This window comes from Cynocephalus volans, chromosome 8 (assembly GCF_027409185.1).
Source record: "Cynocephalus volans isolate mCynVol1 chromosome 8, mCynVol1.pri, whole genome shotgun sequence".
In the NCBI taxonomy this organism is placed as follows: Eukaryota; Metazoa; Chordata; class Mammalia; order Dermoptera; family Cynocephalidae; genus Cynocephalus; species Cynocephalus volans.
The window spans coordinates 108880076-108901922 of NC_084467.1; the positions used below are offsets into that span (position 1 = coordinate 108880076).

The 21847-nt window shown below is 33.9% G+C and overlaps 2 protein-coding genes across 4 annotated transcripts in view; both read right to left on the reverse strand.

The window, feature by feature from the left end:
- The window catches only part of GOLPH3L (golgi phosphoprotein 3 like), a 44599-nt gene extending 42101 nt beyond the window's left edge, over positions 1-2498 (reverse strand). For both annotated transcript variants that reach the window (XM_063105173.1, XM_063105174.1), the window contains exons 1-2: positions 2360-2498; positions 330-524 (exon numbers count right to left, since the gene is read on the reverse strand). In XM_063105173.1, the coding sequence (XP_062961243.1) occupies positions 330-512 (183 nt within the window). In that variant the 5' untranslated portion in view covers positions 513-524; positions 2360-2498. The remainder of the gene's footprint in view (positions 1-329; positions 525-2359) is intronic.
- A 1571-nt stretch (positions 2499-4069) lies between these two features.
- Positions 4070-20461, reverse strand: HORMAD1 (HORMA domain containing 1). Of its 2 annotated transcripts, XM_063106766.1 has the most exons (14): positions 20404-20461; positions 19577-19721; positions 17878-17941; positions 17241-17277; positions 14923-14943; positions 14642-14668; positions 12868-12935; positions 12258-12409; positions 10790-11049; positions 9101-9167; positions 8941-9017; positions 8148-8231; positions 5592-5663; positions 4070-4150 (listed from the first exon to the last, which is right to left on the reverse strand). In XM_063106766.1, the coding sequence occupies exons 1-14, from the start codon at positions 20434-20436 to the stop codon at positions 4070-4072; spliced, it is 1188 nt and encodes a 395-aa protein (XP_062962836.1). In that variant the 5' UTR covers positions 20437-20461. The 2 variants fall into 2 exon arrangements, with proteins under 2 accessions (XP_062962836.1, XP_062962837.1); XM_063106767.1 differs by lacking the exon at positions 14923-14943.
- Positions 20462-21847: the final 1386 nt, after the last annotated feature.

Below are 21847 nucleotides of genomic sequence, written 5' to 3' on the forward strand. Positions count from 1 at the left end.
GAAGGCACTTCAAAAAGTTTATGGAAAAATGGAATTAAAATAATACAAATCCTTCCATAAACTTTTTTGAAGACCCCTTGTATTATCCTATCCTGTATCCTCTAAAATTTTGGAGTAATTTTATAATTAAATTACACTTCAAGTAATTATACTTCTGGATTTTACCTTCCAAGTACCACTCACCCTCCCAAACTCTTCCATATCCCAGATGGTTGGAGCACAATTCTAAAGACAATTTAGCATTAATGAAAATATCCCATCCCATTATTTCCAAACTATTCCCATATTTAAGAGTCTTTGAGATAGCCTAGCAAACCTAACTGCTTTACCTCTTTATCTTTTAGTCCCAGGAGCAATACTTCTTCCATAAGTGTGAGGCGGATATCCTTAGAGTCTCCAGAGTCTTCACTGTCAGGACTCCTCTCTTGGTTGTTACCTTCCTCATTTTCCACCTTCTTTTCAGAGTTCTTGCTTATTTCAATGCGACGGGCCCGGTGAGTTAAAGTGGTCATTCTTACCTGTTTCTGGAGGGAGTGGTGAAAAAATATCCACATGTATGCTTATATAAATAAACCTATACAGATATTCATATGTTCACACTAAAAATGAATACAAGTAGGTTACGTTTACAAACTTAAATATAGTAAGAAAGACAGGAGTAATGACCGGAAGAATTAGGTAACACAATATCTTTTCCAAAGTACAATAGCTTGGACTGCACAGATGGCATTGACAAGAGATCAAATCAGTAACTCTAAGTCCAGTAGAAATGATCATCTTTTAAGCCTACTGATTTATCATGCATAATCTGTAACCTCCTCTTTCATAAAATGGATCCCCAAGTTAAATAAGATGGAACAGCAAAAAATTCTGAGCATCCAGCCCCCAAATGCATCTAGTAATTTATATACAATTTCTATAAATGTTCAATGGTACTACATTATAAAACACACACACAAAAATAGAAAGTAAAAAAGAGTAAGAAAAACTAAATAAAAATACATGTTCTAATATTTCCATCCCATCTCCTGACTCATTTCATGCGCTCACTTTGGAGATCATTAGTCTAGAGAATAACACTCAGAAAATCATGTGTAGAGCACAGCCGTATAACACCAAGGTCATGTGTAGTTAATTCCACATAGTAAGTAAACTTAGCATCTCTAGCCCTAGCTAGCCATCTTGCAAATACATAAATAGCTGCCAACAAAAAGTATTGGCAAGAGAATGTTAAAAGATTAAAAAATGCTTTCTCAAAAAAAAAAAAAAAAAAAAAAAATCAAAGCACATGCCCTTTTATACCATGCACTATAGTTGTTTAAAAAATCTACAGTCAGAAGAAACTTCACTAAATCATCTGTGCTAAAGTTTAAAGTTAGCATATTTGATATAAACCTAGATGTCAGTTTTAAAGATGATATTCAACAAATATTTTTAATCAGCAATTATATAAAATATCTTCAATATCAAAAGTATAGCACGAGTTTTTACCAGCTCCCATGACTGAATCCAGTTCTACCTTCTAGCAATATTTCCCTTTACTGTTATCAAACCTTTTGTCAAACATGTCCCATACTTTCTTTCTGCCTCTATTCCTCTCTCTGTACCTGCTGGGGTTCTCTCCCTTTTCCCTTCCTCTTTGAATTCTACCCATTCCTCAAAGGCCTATGAAGATCCCAATGTAAAGCCTTAAGTGAATCTCCTTCTACATTACCCATATGCCCCATTGCTAGAATTGGTCTCTCCCTTAGCTGTACTTTCACAGAACTTTATTTATACTTACTTCCTTTAAAGTATTTATTATAGCCTTTCTTTTGGTATGGCTGTCTCTCAACTGTAAACTTCTTGAGGGCAGGGATATTGTCTTCTTGGGTTTGTATATTCTCCATAGCAACTAGCACAAAGTCTTTAACGTTGTAACTGCTCGATAAATATATACTGATTAAAATGAATACTCAGAAACGCATGTTAACATTTAAAATGGAAATACAAACGAAGTGACTTACAAACGATTCTTTGTTCAAGGGAATATTTGAAATATAATTTTTCATAGGAGGCAGGAAGAGAGAAGAAGGAAGAGAACCATGAAATAAGTGCTTAGGGGCACTAACTCGATCTAGCACAGTGAACAGGGATTATTTCCTAACACAATCCGAGAAACTTTAAACCTTCGGGGGAAAAAATAAAGGGGAATTTTCTAAGAGGAATTAATTTTCCCTGGACATTTACTAGTTAAAAATCCTATTTGAAAAAACAAACGGCCAAAAATAAATAAATAAAAACCTCTCTTTCCTCATAAAATAAAAAATTTAGAGGTTTTTTTTGGAACATTAGGAAATGTAATTTTCCTGTTGCTTACCTGATGTTACTCCTGGATCACGGCTGGAGGCAAGCTGAAGATTGCGCTCTATTTTAGGACACCTGTTTCCCTCACCCCACCCGCGTCCTAGTAGGTGGAAAAACTTCTGAGCCACGCAGAGAGCACAAACTTCCTGATCCTTCGATGCAGAGAAGGAATAACACATCAGCTTCCTCAGAATCACTAGGCAACCTACCTTGTTGTTTCTTTATTGGGCCAATCAGAAACCATCAAGATTGAGTCTAGCCAATCGAAGTTTACGAGGGGAGGCTCTCCCCCCGGCTATTGTGTTGCGATCCAGACAAACACCACCAAAAGGAAGCAGGTTTGGGTTCAACCTGACAGCTGGTCAATCCAATGAAGGAACCTTTGTGGAAGAGAGGAAAGAGGGTTGCGCTCCCCACCCCCATTAAACCAGCCAATCAAAGCGTTCAGTGAGTTAACATGGGCTGCCAATCTCAAAATGTTTCTGTTGGTCAATTTCAGTGTAGCAGGTGTGTTCCTGAAGCAGCGTATACTGGGACAATTAGGTGAGGTGTGTTGGAACCTCTAAAGCTACGAATAAACAAACATTTTAAAATTGGTTGTCTCTGATGATCACCTTGTCCCTGAATTGCCTGTTGCAGAAAAACTGATCTGGGGCAGTTTGTAGACGTTTATTTGGTTTACATTACGCAGGATGGGTACGTTTCTACCATCGCATACATATGTACCTGCATTCTCTATAGCGCTTTTTACTGACAAACCCATGGATAATATATGTTTTTGGAATACAGATGCTTAAACTACGAGAGGCAAACAGACCGAGTTTTAGGTCTCCCTTTTCTAAAGCAAAGGAAACGGGAAAAGCTGGAATCAGGTCCCAGGTTTCTCATTAAAAGCACAGTATCTTTCATACTACCACCCAAAAGTTCTAGGAAGTGTGCTCATTTCTTGCAAAGTAATATCTACCAAAATGATCTCAAAACTGGTATGTAAACATTTTCTTCTAAATAAATAAAAATTAGAAGCCATGATTTCCAGAAAGAGCCCCATGGTTTAAAAAAAAAAAAAACAGTAGAAGCCATGAAAGAGCCTACATACTGAACAATATTTTATTTATGCTGCTAAAAATGCCAGACTTTAATAATCAGTCATCTTTTTGTCCTATAGTAAAAAATGTAAAAAAAAAAAAAAAAAAAAAAAAAGGTAAAGCACAATTTTTAGGTTGTACATTATATTTTATGTTAATATACTATGTCACAGTATTGAAGAACATTGTTTTAATATAATAACAACACAATGATAAATACAGCCACTTAAATGATATAGTTTTGACATAAGTAAAAAGTGAGTCCCTACCAAATTTTGATACCAAAATAAACATTATTTGTTTCAAAAAAGATGTCTTTAGAGAGCCTTAAAAGTTAATATACATTTAAGGAAGTGTTCACCACAATAGAAGACTTCAATACTGAGTAGATAATGAACAGAATCAATTATTACATTTATACTTTTGGTGTTATTCAAAAGTTCTTGGATTCTCCTCAGATAAGATTAAGAACCACAAATACGATAGTCAGCTGAGAACCTCATTTTAGTGTATGAAGTGCTTAAAACTACATATAAATTTTCAGAGGCAGGATAAACACACCTTAAAATAGTAATACAGTGTCCATTAGTTTAAATTTTGAAAAGAACTTTGCAAATGTACAGAAGAAAAAGTGATTTTTATATATGTTCTTTTGGTTCACTAAACTTTCTCCTTTTTGGCATTGACTCTTGACTAGAAGAATCAAAGTGATGGAGGACCTGTCAAAAGAAAACAACTACTAAGAACAGATACATTCTAGTTTAAATAAATGCTTTAATTTTAGATAGTTTTTCATGTTTCTGAGGTTTCTTTCCTTTTTAAAAAAATTACACCTAGCATACCTATTTCCTACTAAAATAGGATACCTGGGTTCTTAAAAGTAGGATAAAATTTATTATTGACATATTTACATCTGATGGCTACTGAAAGTATATGTCGGCAAAATGTAAGATCTTCATCAGGGTTGTTGTAGTAGTTAGAAGATAGATTTAACATTATATCCTCAAAATAAGACAAATATTTTGGGGGGATGAGAAGGGAAAAAGACTTAAAAATGAACTACAAATAGAAAAAACATTCTACCTTGGCTCCATGTAGAATTTAAATCGTCTTGATTTTGTACCCCTTGTACTTAGTAGTGCCTGATAGATGTTAGATATCTAATGCACACTTTTGAATAAATGGAAGAATGAATTAGAAAATGCCTAACAAGATTCCCTGAGTTACTGCACTTTGATTTTGCTTGAAAAAGTTAAATTCACTAGGAATAACAAATTGCATTACAATTTTGTGAAGGGGAAAAAAATCAAAACTTAATACATTTGAAAAATTAAAGAACCTAATGTCTTAATGAAATGTCAGGTTATTCCATTCCCTTTTCAAGTTATATAAATTGAAAATGGTATTAACCAACTATATTTTTGAGTTTTATAAATAGTTGTAAGTTTTTAGGTGTTTAATTTTAATCTCAATACTAAAAATTCTAGTTGGAAAATATGAGTATCTCAGAAATTATAAACATATGATCTGACTTGGTAAAATAAGGTTTTATAATGAAACAATTATAAATCAAGTATTCTTTTACCTGAGGTACTACAAGGAGATGCCACATTTTTAGGGAACCCATGGATCTTATAACTTATTTTATTTCTACTTTAGTTTTGGTCTCTAGAAAGCTCAGATCAAATTTGTGATCAATTTTTAGCTCTGTATAAACAGAAGGGCTTGAATATTCTTGTATTGTCATTTTCTCATTCTACTCATATTTTTCCTGAAACTCATTTTTATTTATTTTATAAATTCCTCTAATTAGTTTGAGTCATTCATAAAATGAGACAGTAGATATTAATATGGAAAAAATTAATAAACCAACATAATGTATCTTATTTCAAAATCACCTCTTTTTTTTTTTTTTTCTGGCGGCTGACCAGTCCTGCGATCTGAACCCTTGACCATGGTGCTATAAGGCAGCACTCTAACGAACCGAGCCAACTGGCCAGCCCCCAAATCACCTCCTTTTTATGAACAAAATATATTTGAACAAGATCAGAGCTCTGAGGTATATCTAGGAATATTATCGAACTTATCATTTAAAATTTATAGTAATTATATTCTGATACTTGCCATTTTATTCAGCCTATACATTATCATAAGACTTACTGTTTTCCCAGATTCAGGGTGACCTCTCTTCCGATTTTCTTTAGAAGATTTTACTGGTTGATTTCCATTTGCCTCCAAAAAGACAGAATAATTACTAATTGGTTATTTCCCAAAGAACAGCCAACACTTGATTTTTCAACCTTATGCAACTATATACAGTTCTTTAAAAACAGCTTTATTGAGATATAATTCAGAAACTATACGATTCACCCATTTAAAAGTATACAATTCAATGATTTTAAGTATATTCACAGAGTTGTGCAAACATAACCACAGTCAATTTTAGAACACTTCCATCACCCCAAAAAGAAACCCCATACTCTTTTGCTACCACTCTCCTATCCCCCTATCCTCCCACCAGCCCTAAGACTTTCTGTCTCAACAGCTTTCCCAATTCTGACTTTCAAATAAATGGAATTATATATAATATGTGGACTTTTGTGACTGGCATCTTTTAATTAGCATAATGTTTTCAAGGTTCATCCAAGTTGTGGCATGTACTGGTACTTCATTCCTTTTTATTGCTGAATAATATTACATTTTATGGACATACCACATTTATTTATCCATTTGTCTGTTGATGGACATTTAGGTTTTTCCCACCTTTTGACTATTGCGAATAATGCTGTATATGCAGTTATTAAAATGAATATTGGAAGACAACAAATTATTAGCTGTCATATTTCTATTCCCTAAAAGGACATACTTCTTTTTTCATGCTTAAAGTGCTCTTTCCAATGTTAACTTCTTTAGTATATATACCATTGGAAATTTTCATTTCTTGCCTTTTCCTAACCATAATTCAGTCAGGATTCTTAAAATCAGGAGTACTCTGGCTGAGAGTTCATATTCAAAAACATGTACTATTTAAGGAATGAACTTATGTTCCCAAAGCATCTTAATGTTACATTAGAAGGAAATTTTGCCTAATAATTGTTTTTTTTTTTCTTTTTTTAAGATGACTGGTAAGGGGATCTTAATCCTTAATTTAGTGTTGTCAGCACCATGCTCTCCCAAGTGAGCCAACTGGCCATCCCTATATAGGGATCTGAACCCTTGCCCTTGGTGTTATCAGCACCACACTCTCCCAAGTGAGCCATGGGCCAGCTGTCTAATAATTGTTTTTAATGCTTGCCTCTCTCCCTATATCCTAGTAAAGGATACTCATCCTAAATAGAAGCTGGATGTATAGAACATTTTGCTGCTAGAAGCACTAATTCTTGATATTCCTTTATCTCTTACTTTCATCAGCATACTAGTTTTTTTTTAATTGAAACATAATTGATTAAATATATTTGTGACATACAGAGTTGACTATCAGTATTTGTGTACAATATGTGATGATCACATCAGGATAGATGGCAAATTTGTCATTATAAAACGTACTCATTCTTTGTGTCCATTAATCTATTTCTCCCTAACCTCTTTCCCTCCCCTTTCCTTCCTTTAATAAACACAGTTCTGTTCTTTCCTTCTGAATGTTCAAAGTATTACTGCATTTGTTTGTTCTTTCTGTCTTTATTTTATTTATTTATTTCTTAGCTCCCACAGATGAGTGAGGTCATGCAGTATTTCTCCTTCTATGCCTGGCTTATTTCACTTAACAGTTTTCTCTAAGTTCATCTATGTTGCAGCAAATGGCAAAATTTCCTTCTTTTTTGTGGCCAGCGTACCAGTTTGAATGCTGCCTTCTGCCAGTTCTGACTTTCCAATAAGAATGTGGGGGAAAAAAAGACACCTAAAAATGGCCCTATAATCAGTGGTGTTCTGGTGAATTCTTAATGATCAGCTCTATGATAGAAACAAATCCTGAGACATTTCCTGATTTCCATGCTCCTATGATGTCCAACTTCAAACTACCAACATGGTGTCACTGAATGAGGATTTGGGAAGAAATGTCGTAGCACACCACTGATAGAGTGAACTATTTGTTCCCTAAATTTGCATATAACATTTTACATATTTTACAGAATGCTTTTTCTTCACACCTGAACCATTGAAGGTAACTTAAAGGTCTAAAATAAAATATGAATTTCTGTTTAGAATAATTCACACCAAAAACTAAAACAAAGCACTGATATTTTTTCTTAAGAACATGAGATTTATTTTATATAAGCTATATAAAAAGATTAATTTGTAATGTCTTATTAACAAAATAATCAATTTACAAGATAGAACATGGAAAATTTGGGGCATTCTAGGAAATTCCTTGGGAGTCTGGATAATAGTATCACTTCTTCTCGAAGCCTTTCCTGGATTCCCCTCTCTAATGTACCTTCAGTAAAATTAACCATTCCCTCTTTTGTGTTTCTATGTAGCCTATTCAGACTTCTATAGTGGCCCTATATCATTGCTTGTTTTCCCCCAGTTACTAAACTGTTAACTAAGACCAGAAACTATGCGTTATTCAGGTTATATCCCCAGCACTTAGTAAAGTATCTGACACATAGTAGGTACTTAATTAATATTGGCCCAATAAATTAAATATTAAAATAAACTCACATTTGGGCGAAAATTAAAGGTGACAATAGAAAACAAACCTAAAGAGATATTTACCATTTTATTCTGAAAAATTTTTCCACTTCTTGTTTTGCTTTCAGACACATCAAGTTCAGATGTTTTACTGACTAACTGCTCAACCTAGAAAAGGAAATAATTACACAAAACCATATAATCTAATAAAATCCTTTCATAATGTAATTGAACATAAAATTCAGGGTCTTGTTACATTAAGTTAATGAAAACCAGTAATTTTGAGTTGGTTCATACTGTCACAAAAAGCACAAAAGTGAAGATAGTGAAACTGATATTGTATACAATCGACCATTCACTAAACTGAGAAAGTCCCAAATGATCACAAGGCACTACCCTTCCAGAAGATAAGAACTTTAGTCCACTCACATTTGAGAAAGGGGCTGGGCAGAGAAAGGTGGACAATAAATCTTCAATCCCATTACTTCCAAGTTCATATTATCTAAGTCTGTTATGTCAGAATTTTACCGTATATGGAAAACAAAATTAAACGTTCTGTTCCATGGCAACAAAAACCTATTATTTACTCTATTTGTAAATACAAAGCAGCATGGAGTAAATAATTGCATAAGAGTCTATCTAGATCTGAAATTCTGAGATTCTACAAATAGTATTTAGGTTTATTACTAAACAAATCCAAAAATAATATACTCAAAACTTTTCAACAGACAATTGCCAGATTTTGTTAATAATAATAACTCTAAATACCTAGGTTTATTCTAAAAGATCTAGAACAAGAAAATCTGAGAAATAAGTAAGCATATAAGCAACTATCTTTTGAAAAAACAAAAGAGAGATGGAACTATCAGGTTTCTACCTGAGAATGAGAAATTGAAAGATCTAGACTCTCTTTAGACCTCATCATTTCATCTTCCTCACAAACTAAACTTGGTTCTGTAAAAAAAACAACAGAAAAGTTAAAACAGTATAAAACTGAACTGTACGTGAGTTAATCTACATTTTCATTAACTTCTTACCTCCAAGTTCAGAAGATCCAGGGTTTTTCTTCTGCTCTTCCATTTTAGTTTCAATGTCAAAATCATCCTGCATAATTATGTAAGGAAGAAAAATTGGACACATTTCAAAAAGAAATTAAAACAATTGGGTGGCAGTATTTATGAATAAGTTTGTTTTATGTGAAGGCTAAATATAATATAAAACTACAACTACCTTATGCTTGCTAGAAATAAAAACAGTTCTAGAATTATTATCGTAAGGCAACTTATTTATCCAAAGTATAAAATACTATTTTTCTTTACTTTGCAGGGTTGCTTTAAGGACAAATGATAAAAATATACAACTTTCTCTACAAATGCATGACAATTCTAAGAATCCTTAGATCTTCCTATTGTTTGAGGGCACTAAATTAGACATGTTCACACAAGCTATCACTTCTTTTTTTTCTTTTTTCGTTTCTTTTTTTTTCTTTTTACAAAACACGACCAGTAAGGGGATCCCAACCCTTGACTTGGTATTGTCAACACCACGCTCTCCCAAGTGAGCCAACCAGCCATCCCTATATAGGGATCTGAACCCGTGCCCTTGGTGTCATCAGCATCACACACTCCCAAGTGAGCCACAGGCCAGCCCTCAACCTACCACTTCTACAGCTCTGGAATTTCTGTACAAATGTTACATACACCCTCGATCCACCCCAATCCTCTTCTGAGAATTAGGAAAGGATAAGCTCAGTCATGGTATGGCAGAAATAGTAACAGGGATAATGTCTACATTATAATTATTGTTCCCTTTGTGACATATGTGAAAGAGATTTAAATATTTTAAAGAATGCTATAAAAATCCCAAGCATATTTGTTTATTTGTTTATAAAGCAAGACTGGGATTTAGGTTTTAGGAAAAAGTTTTCATCTTTGACTGAATTGGCTGAAAATTGATTGAATTTTATACTTGTAAAGATGTGGCCACAGAGCCTAATTCAGAATAGTGAGCTTCTGTACATAAGTACAATGGTCATAATTTAGAATAAAATGAGAAATAGAAAACAATAGAGGTGAGGTTAAGGGACCTAACGTTAACACTGAAAGATTAAAGATAAAGATATGATCATTTTTATATTTGCTGGGAGTGAGGCAACAACAAAAAAAGCTCTTTCATACTTCTATTCATACAGTCACTCAACCAATACTGAGAATGCACTGACTGCAAATGTAAGTGGTAGGCACAGGAGGATTAAAAAGACAAGTAAGACACTTTTCCTGCCTTCCAGGAACTTCCAGGCTGCTTTCCAGGCCATGGAGAAATTCAAGCACAGACTACATGAGCACTTAGTAGGAATGCTGTAGAAAGGATTCCATCATTAGTTGTGGCAGTGGACTAGTTCAATGGTTTTCAAATTATGCCCTAGAGTCCCAAGGGTTTCCTCAGAGTCCACTATGAGAGTAGGGGAGGTGAGTGGCTAGGCCTCCAGGACCACTCCCTGCTTCAATTAGAAAAGTTGTGCTTTTGAGCTCTGAGCATAATGTTGTTTGGACCAAAGTAAAAGTTTTAAAACCACAGGGAAGGACTTTCTTTAAGGTCCCTTCCAACCTTGAGTCCATGATTATACTACTGTATTTATATAAACATTAATGAAAGCTATTGAAGTCTTCAGAATTGAGTCAATTGTTTGTTACTATTGTACTCTATGACTCTTTAAATACACTCACACTTATATAACGCTCCTGTTCATCTTCTAGATCATTTTTATCCATCAGGATTTTCTGAAGCGGTGTTTTAAATTGTTTTGGTGATAGTATAGATGAATCAATATTTTCCATTCGTTCTTTTTCAGTGGTCACTTTTACTTTGAAGGTGTGAAAAGGTGTTGGGACTTCTCCCACATTTAAGTACATAGGCTCTCCTTCAAATATTACTCCTTCACAATCACCATCCTTAAAACCAGGAGGCTGGTAATCTGGGGGTGTAACTGCAAAAAAGTAAATATAAACTGTGCTGTTCATGAAATTGAAGAAAATATTATTATTATTATTATAAAAATACATGCAGATTCAAGAAATTTCAAATAGTATAGAAGAGCATAAAATAAAAAGTAAAAATCATCCTTTTACTATTTCCAAGTCCTCATTTTATTTTACTTGGAGGTAACCTTTGTTTTCTTCACTTGACTGGCTGTATGACCTTGAGCAAATTATTTATCATCCCTGATTTGGTTTCCTCATCTGTAAAATGGGGAAAATAATAGTACTTATTTCACAGAGTCATTTCTGGATATTAAAATGAATTAAAGTGTTGTAAAATTTTCAGAACAGCACTAGCATATAATGAGTATTTCAAAAATGTTAGCTGCTGTTGTTGCTTTATGTTCTCGAAGACATTATGTATGTAATAAAAGATATAATATTTAATATTTATATAGGTTTTAGGAAATATATATATATAATACCACCTCTAAAAACACAAATGAGATCATACCTTTCTTTACCTAGTTGTTTTTAACTTAATAATATCTCTTTAAATCATAAAAAAATATATATCTCTCGGATAACTTAGCACATTTTTTTAACAGCTTGCACAGTACTCTATATTATACAGATGCACTATAATTTATTTATTCAAGCCCCAATTAAGAACACTCAAGTTTTTTCCAGTTTGTTCCTATTTTAGCCAATGCTATAATGAAAATCCTTATAAATATATAACTTTACATATTTGTGCAAGTATGTTCTCAAGATATTTTTCTAGCTATAGAATTTCTGGTTTAAAGAGAATGTACATTTAAAACTTTGATACTGCCAAACTGTCCTCTAAAAATGTTGCACCTATATACATTCCCTCAAGAATGTATAAAAGCGGCTGCTTCCCCGCACCCTTCCTAATAGTGGGTTTATAAGTTTACCAATCTGATAAGTGAGAACTGGTATCTCACTGTTTCATTTAATTATAAGTGAGGTTATACTTCACATGGGTATGTTCCTATCACTAGAAAAGTGTATATTTTAAATCCCATTTTTGCAAATCCTTCTTTTTCAAATATTGATATTAAATGTAAATTTTATAATTTCAAAATATATATGACAATTTAGGTGCTAAAACATTTGGAATGAAAACCAATTGTTTCAATAATAATAAAACATGTAAGAAACAACTGAAACATGTATGTATTACAAATAGTACCTTCATCATAGTAAAAAAGTTTCATAGTCAAACAAACATCATTAGGTAAAGGTCCCAGATTTTGCATTAGAATATAAATCTTGCGAATGAGGAGAATACTCGCTTTCCTGGTGTCAGCAGATGACATGCTAGATTCATTGCTTTCGTTTTTACTGGAAGAGAATCACATATTAATTTCTTTTATAAAACCTGTGGCCATAACTTCACATTCTAACTATTTAAGTTTCTTATTCCTATTATAGCTTTAAGTTGTTAAGTTGAAAGTTACCATAAAATGTGTTTTAATGTCATTATCATAAAAAGTTTAACTAATAATTTACATAAATTGAATTAATATGTATTTTATATAAGGTGTTTAAAGAAAACAAATGATAGATTTTGATTATATTTCTAATCACTCAGTTCTCTTTCTACAATTAAAAAACTATATAATTAGCCAAAGAATCCTGGCTTGAAGCTACTTCAAACCACCATTCCATTTTGCACAGCTACATTTTGATGGTTAATTGGGGATGTTTGAAGTTTCAAATTAATCCTGAAGTTTAACTACAGAGCATTAATACGAATAAGTGGTAACTTGTAATACAAAAAGAAAACTATAGAACAATACCTTATGAAGTCCATGATTGGTCCATCATTGGTGTACTTGAATTTAAATTGGTAACATTCTGAAATTGTCTTAAATAGAAAATATTGCAGTTATGTATCTATATACAGTACTGGCTGCCAGATAGCTTTATACTGCTTTTGTACAACTCTTAACATTCAGTCAGTACTTTTTTTTGTCATGTTAATCCCTATTGGTCCAATGAAACTTTCAAGTCCTCATAGTCTATTTCCATGGACTTGGATTTGGAGCTTCAGTTTTGGAGAGATATTTATTCCCCCCTCATTGCAATGTATGTTATGTATACTAGATGGAAGGAACTCCTTAGCTTGCAGATAAAAAAGTCACCATTCCTCAGCTGAGTGTCTAAGCACAGGGCTTAAATCTTTTCTATATTGTAACCACAGTCAAGCCATTTTAAGCCTTCTATGTTTGTTTCTCTAGCTAAAAAAAGAGGTTGAAAACAGTATCTATTTCATTGGTGGTTGTGAATATTTACCAAATGGGATAAATTAAACAGAGTACTTTAAAAAGTTCCTGACACGCAGTAAACATTCAATAAATATTATTAGTACATCAGCAAGGTTGTTCATTTACTTATAGAAAAAATGCCCAACTGTAAACGTATAAAAATAAATGAACATTTTCAGAACAATCAGTTTTTTGAACAATCAACTAATTCATAGCCTTTGCCCAAATGATCTGCTTTGTCACCATGGACATACTTGTACATTAAGCATGAATTGTAGGTGCGGGTATTGGGAAAAAAGAGACATTCTCAGCCCTCCTGAAGCTCAAATACTTTTATTACTTTTTTACATTTCAGTGCTCACATAGGGATACAGATCAGAGCTCTCTCCATGTTTTTAAAATTGGTTTAAATCTGCTTCTCCATGACTGAATGAAACATTATATTGCAACAGCTGTAATGTAATGACTGAGCACCAAGATTATGAACTGGCTTTACTAGATTCAAATACTTGTTCTGCCAGTTCTGCCACTGTAACCTTAGGCAAGAAACCTGTACCTAGATTTCTTAATCTGTAAAGTAGGGATGATAATGGTAGTTACCTCATGAAGGTTTTGAGGTTTTTTGTGTTTTTTTGTTTGTTTGTTTTTTGGGGCAGCTGGCCAGTCCAAGGATCTGAACCCATGACCTTGGTATTATAAGGCTGTACTCTAACCAACTGAGCTAACCGGCCAACCCCAACCTCATGAAGTTTGTGATGAGTAAATTACATAATGCACATAAAGCCCCAAAGAACAAAGCCTAATATAGAAAAAGCACTCAATAGATCTTTCCCTATTATTTCCTGTCTTCTGGTTTTCCCTTTTATTTCTTGTCCTCCCTTCTCCCCTTTAATTGTCAGATGAACAGGAGGATGTGACTGGATTGGGATGAATGTTCAAAGGATGAGTTTATTTTCTTCAAATTCCAAGTCCTTTCATAATTCTAGACAAAGAATATTGTTAAAAAAAAAAAAAAAAAAAAAAAAAACAGAAGTCAGGAGATTTAGGTTATTTCTAACAGCTTGTAAGCTTTGTGGCCTAGATCAGCCACATAATCTCTCTTGTAATAAGTGTATTAAGCTGTTTAAAGACAACAGTTCAAGCCCTGCCTTACCTCAGAAGAGTTTTATGAAGTTCAAACGTGAAAAAAAATATGAAAGTGCACTGATTAAAGCACAATTAAAAGCATAAGATATTATACTATAGTTTTATGTTATTTTTAGGTATTAGAGGCATTATGTTTCTTTACTAATTCAAGCACACTTACCTGAGGGTCTTCTGGATTGGTGTATACCTATTTAAAAATAATTTACAATTGAGTTATCTAAGACTAAGTATTCAAGAAGAATTAAATTGGATGTTTAGACTAAACTAATAAGTGAACTCAGCAAAACAAAATGACCTCCCAAAATATTAGTTTATTAACTTTTTTCCCATTGAATAGATCAGCTGTTTGAATAAAGTATCATAATTGTTTTAATATAATTCAATTAAGCAAGGCCAAATTTGAGTCTTTAAAAAAAGAACGTATAATTTAAAAATACTTACAGCTAGAACAACCATCCTTAGCTGAAATACAAGGAAAAAAATCTTAATTGTCTTCTTTAAAATATCAAAGAACAAAAATCTTAATTGTCTTCTTTTTTCACGATGGAATTCTTTGTCCTATTTCAACATGTAATCCTAATAACAAATAATCATTGCAGAAGACAGAACTTCTTTCAAGCCTTTAAGTCTTAGATATGTTTCCCTTCCCCAAAATATCTATCTCTACTTGACTTACTCATGGCTGAAATTTATGTCATCATTTTATTTTTATTTTTTTTATTTTTTAAAAGATGACTGGTAAGGAGATCTTAACCCTTGACTTGGTGCTGTCAGCACCACGCTCACCCAGTGAGCTAACCGGCCATCCCTATTTGGGATCTGAACCTGTGGCCTTGGTGTTATCAGCACCACACTCTCCCAAGTGAGCCACAGGCCAGCCCCAGTCATCACTTTATTTTATTGCCTTAAGCAAACAGGACATTACTACAGGTTAGGAGGAAAATATATATTGTGAAGTAACACATTAAATCTTACCAATATGAGAACTGATTTTGAAAAGAGAAAAAGTAGAGAGTTTGGGGTCCCATGCATTTAATAAAGGGAGGAGGCTTAGGAGACCATAGAAACAGAAAATTACAGGAAATCACTCAAGCGAGTGATCTGCCACAAATCTAAGAATCATTTTGATTCTGATCTTTTCCTCATACTCTACAACTAATCCATCCATCAACAAATCCAGTCAGTTCTACCACCAAATCTATCCTGAATCTCCTCCCCTGCTATCCTGGTCTAAGCCAGCATTATTTCTCAATAGTACTACAGTAATGGCCTAAGTGCTATTCTCCTTACTCTCAGTCTTATTCTTTGATAGCAGGCAGAGTGATTTTTAAAATTTTTATTTATTTTTATTTATTTTTTTTAAAGATGACCGGTAAGGGGATCTTAACCCTTGACTTGGTGTTGTCAGCACCATGCTCTGCCAAGTGAGTTAACCGGCCATCCGTATATAGGGATCTGAACCCGTGGCCTTGGTGTTATCAGCACCACACTCTCCCAAGTGAGCCATGGGTCAGCCCCTGATTTTTTAAATTTTTAAATGTAAATCAAATGATATTACATTTCTACTTAAAACCTTCAAATGGCTCTTCTTCGCACCCAGAATAGAACCCGAACTCCTTACCTACACAGCACTGAATGATCTGGCTCTGTCAATCTCCCCACACTCATCTCAAACCATTTTCCAGTACCGCAAAATTGCATTCTGGTCACATTGGCTTTCCTTTTATTCTTGGAACTCTCCAAATTCCCCTCCAACTCTTTATATTTGCTGCTCTGCCAGGAATATTCTTTCCCAAAATCAGTACCTGGCTGGTTTCTTCTCATTCAGGTATCAGCTTAAATGCCACTTCCTCAGAGAAGTTCCTCTGACCATACCATCTAAATTTACCCCATCTCTCCATTTACCAAATACTTTTCCTAAAAATTTTAATGAAAGTTAATGCTATCGGAAAGTATCTGATTTACTTGTTTATTGGCTGTTTCCGACTATAGAAGGAACCCTCTTTGTTTTGTTGACCACTGATAGCTTACCCAGCTCCTACCTAGAAAATGTGCCTAGCACATTGCAGGCACTCAATATTTTCTATGCCTTAATGAGGAATGTTAGGCCATGGATAAAAATTCACCTTCTTTACAATTTTGCCTAGAGCTGAACTTTATACATAAAATTATGCTGAGAATGGAAAAAAAAGGCTTGTAGTCTATCATAAAACCATTTTAATTAAAATTTCACTAATTCAAAATTTGTGACAATTTAACATAGATAAAAATTTAATTTTGAACCCTAATTAAGAAATAATTTATTAGATTATTAGTATAAGAAAGATTATAGAAGGCATGTAAAACTAATAAAGTATTTTTTCTTTTTAAAAGATGACCGGTAGGGGGATCTTAACCCTTGATTTGGTGTCAGCACCATGCTCTCCGAAGTGAGCCACAGGCCGGCCCTATGAATGAAGTATTTTAAAGGACTTTTTAATTCATTAATTTTTTGTAAGTTAATATGAGTTATTAACACAAATGAGTGTTAATTAACCAAAACTAACTTGAAAATTTTATTGAGTATTAATTTCATTAGCTTTAAATGAGGAAAAGATTAGTCTTTAAAATATTCAAATGTTCATTCAGAGTTTTAAGTAATTCATACTGGCCTATGTCTAAGTTAATTTAAATCAATGTTTTACCATGTGGTAATTGTTGTTAGATTTGTAGAATATAAACTATAGAAAAAAAGAATAAAGAAATATTGAAAGACTTACATATTTTTTCTGTAAAGCATCATAACATCCTAGCATCCTAAAAAAAAATCAAGAATTCTTTTTTAGACTAAATGCATTTCCAGAAAATAGTTCTTTATAAATCTCCATATTACCTCATTACTATATAACACAAAAATTTCTTATTAAAGCTCTCTTCTTATTAACTAGCTTAAAGCAAAACATAAAAGAACAATGTGGCAGAAATATAAAATGATGATAGTAGATGAAAGAAAAAAATATAAAATATCTGACAATTATTTGTGGGGACCAATAATAGGAAAATGAAGCCTGCTCATATGGAGCATGAAATAAAGGACAATTTTTTTTTTTTTTTTTTTGTCATTTTTGTGACCGGCCGCACCGCGCTCAGCCAGTGAGCGCACCGGCCATCCTTATATAGGATCCGAACCCGCAGCGGGAGCACTGCTGCGCTCCCAGCGCCGCACTCTCCCGAGTGCGCCACGGGTTGGCCGTAAAGGACAATTTAACACAAAAATTCAATGACTTACAAAAATGGTATCTAGTAGTAAAGGGTAAATCACTTAGATTTGGTTAAACACTGAAAGGTATTCGAGGTACAAAAAAATGTGATTTAAGAAAAAAAAAGTTTTCTATCTTCAGGTATTCTTTTACTTACCATTTTACTAACTGTGTAGATCCTGGACAATTTTTATCTTCTCTCAGAATTTTGACACAAAGATCTAAACACAAATATGATAAAATAAATACAGAGTTACTTAAGAACAGTAAACAATTAGAAATTTTAAATGAAGGATATTTTCTTCACCTGTCTATTACAGGTATATTAATAATGGCAATGAACTTCCAGATGATTGTTATTATTAAAGGAATTAAAGGAGAAAAGTTTATATAATAGTCTTTTTATCATTATTATAAAATGCTATCATAATGATTAGAATGCAAGTTGACAGGTAGAAAAAATTTTCATTCTCAAAAATTATAGAATAAATAAAATTAGGCCGAGCCCGTGGCGCACTTGGTAGAGTGCTGCGCTGGCAGCGCGGCGACGCTCCCGCCGCGGGTTCGGATCCTATATAGGACTGACCGGTGCACTCACTGGCTGAGTGCCCGTCACGAAAAAACGACAAAAAAAAAAAAAAAAAAAGAATAAATAAAATTAGATATAATGCTTTCAATGCCATCATTATCCAAGAGTCTTAGAATATTTGCTATGGAACCTTATCCCAGTAAAATACTTGGGATATTGTAAAAGATGTTAACTGGCTATCAAATACAAAAACGCTGCAAAGAAGCAATATGTAACAAAGTGGAAAGGACTGAGAGCATCTCTCAGCCTCAGGTTCCTTATTTGAAAAACAGGGATAATACCTATGAGTTAACAACATATCATACATAACATAGTGCTAACCAAATTGCCCAGTATAGTTGGTGCACAATATTATACATATATTCTAGGGAAAAAAAAATAGTATAAACTGGCGGTATTATTTTTACTTCCCTGAAATAGCACAAGAACATAACATAACAGTGTTTTTATCGATATACTTTGTCATTATAAGCATAAGATCAGGTGAAATAATACTTGAGAAACTGAGGAAAACTTTTATAATTAAATGCTTTCAAAGGTATTGAATATACTTTTTAAAATACGAGATGTCCAACCAAAACCTGTACATGAACGTGGCATTACTCATGGTAGTTAAAAAGAGGAAACAACCTAATGTTCATCAACTGATGAATGGATAAAGTACGATACAGCCAAACATTGAAACATTATTCAGCAATGAAAAGGAATGAAGTACTAATTCATGCTACAACATGGAAGAACCTTGAAAACACTATGGTAAGTGAAAAAAGCCAGTCACAAAGGACCACATATTGTGTGATTCATTTCTATGATATGTCCACAGAACAGGTAAAGCCACAGAGACAGAAAGTAGATTTGCGGTTTCCTGCGACTGGCAAGGTTTGGGGGAAGTGGATAGAGAATGGGTATGGGGTGTCTTTTTGGGGTGATGAAAACGTTCTAAAATCGACTGTGGTGATGGTTGCACAACTCTGTGAATATATTAAAAATCACTGAATTGTGTACTTTTAAGTGAGTGAATTGTCAGATATGTGAATTGTATTAATAAAGCTGCTGTTAAAAAAGAAAATTTCTAAGTCAAAAATTACAGTTTTAGAGCAAGGCAAAATATTTATTTATTTTTTGCGGCTGGCTGGTAAGGGGATCCAAACCCATGACCTTGGTGTTACCAGCACCCCACTCTCCTAAGTGAGCTAATCAGCCATCCCTACAGAGCAAGCCTAAACAAAAATAACTTTATAGAAGAAAGTTTTAAATATTATATTACCATCTAGATATCTTGTTCCATAAGCACATTCTGGAAATATTCCTCTCAAATATGTGATGCAGGATACTGAAACTGCTAGAAGCCTCTTCACTAACACCAAAGACTGCTGCTCAGTTGATATCTTATTGGGAAATACCAATGCACTCTAAAATTCAAGGGAAATTAAAACAATTTAGAGTTATTAAAAATAGTTTCCCTGGACTTAAAGTAGATCCAATTTTGCATAAGCCTGGTACTCTTCTGAAGAATTCCTCCCCATAGTGGTTAGTAATCCCCAGGGAGTCAGGATAGCTTCAAAGATGTGAGGGTGTTTCTAAGGTAAATGCCTAAAGGTAATGTGCAACAAGTGCTTAAGAAAGACTCTCCTTGCAGATAACTGTCTGTAAAGGCACATTACATGGATTGATAACATGGACTTTTCTCTTTAATTACTGACTAGGTTTAATACAGATTAACTGCAATGCAAGATCCTATGCAAAGATGATAATTTTGTCTTTGTCTCTGGGTCACCAACATTCACTTTCTACAGGTAGATCACTATGAACAATAATTTCATCAAAGCAACAAAACAGAATTAACTAATACCTAATGTAAATTAAATTTGAGACAGCAATTTAATGCAATGGATCAAACATCCAGTATAATCCTCCATTAATTCCAAATAATTTAGCAAATATCTTCATTTCTTAAAACATGGGAGTTTCCTGGTATGATTAAACTCTCAAACAGCTGAGTTTAACTTTCAATTATAAAAACGAAGTAGTTGAGACTTCAAGAAACACTAAAATCAGCTAACTTAAAATATACAAAAATATAAGAAATCATACCATGGAAGTCCGCTGCAACTGTGCAGTGGCCATCGTCTTCTACTAAAGTATTTTCTTTAATTCAACCTTGTGATAACAGATAAAAGCTTTAACGTCAGATGTCATTTTTATCTCTAACATTCTAGCTTACTATGTACAAAGTTGGAAAGAATTTTATGTGACTAATTTTAAGATTTCTTCACTTAAAATGGAATCTTCAAAAACGTAGAGGTCCACATTGCTGTATAACTATTTTGAGTACGGTCCTAATTTTAAGCCATTTGACCAGCAAATCTCACATAAATGGGTTATTAAGAAACTCCTCAAGGGCCGGCCCGTGGCTCACTCGGGAGAGTGTGGTGCTGATAACACCAAGGCCCCGGGTTCAGATCCTATATAGGGATGGCCGGTTAGCTCACTGGGTGAGCGTGGTGCTGACAACACCAAGTCAAGGGTTGAGATCCCCTTACCGGTCATCTTAAAAAAAAAAGAAAGAAAGAAACTCTTCAGAAGAACTTTTTAAGACGGCACAATCTTCCCATTTTTCTCCATCCAGCATTGACAACATTGCACAGGTAGATTTTAGGTAATGAAAAAGTGCCCCTAGCAAATACTTTTAAATAGTTTTATTTTTTAAAAAAAATTGAAGTTTCAAAATATCCGAGTCAGGTAACTTTCCTTGACTGAACTTTAGCATGGCTCTGGATATAAATACTATATACTCTATGGAACAGCCATAAATGGGCAACAGAAAATATTCTAGATTTTTGTGACCGATTCTAATTTCTTAATTATAATCTTGGTACGCTGACGTAAGTTTCAATTTTTTTTGGTACCAATTTCACTTTAATCATACAATTCAACTAGAAGAGTTCTCCAAAGAGTCAAACTTCATAGAAGAGTCTGTAAACGATTAAATTTATCCTGATAAAGCCTATACTAGCCTCCAGTGTTAACCCTATCTGAAGAATCGCTAGTGAAAAATAAGTAGGTATACATTTTTCCCCAAACATTTGCCATTAAGACCCTAAGAACTTAAAAGTAGGCGTAAGCTACAGAAAAAAGGTCCGAAAAAGAGATTAAAAAGTCCAACAAAACCAACAAACCCACAAATATATTACATAACATCTGAGAGGCGCGCACCGGAGACGAGAGGAGCTGCACTTTCCGGCACGCGCTTTGCCCGATGCGCATGCGCTTTCCTTCAACGGTTGCCCGCGGAAGCACGACAGTGGTCTTTGACCCCCCGGTCGAGGTCACCTTTCCCGCCAAGAGCAGCGCAAGGCGCGCCGGCAACCTCAGACGCAGGAAGGCTACAGCGCCATGTCTCAGAGAAAAAGCAGACGTCAACAGGGGAAGGTTAAGTAATTGCATGTGCAAAGCCTTCCTGCAGTGATCAAAGTGTTCTCAGCCGCCATTTAATTCATCATATTAAATTCTGATTGTTTTTTGTTTTTGTTATTGG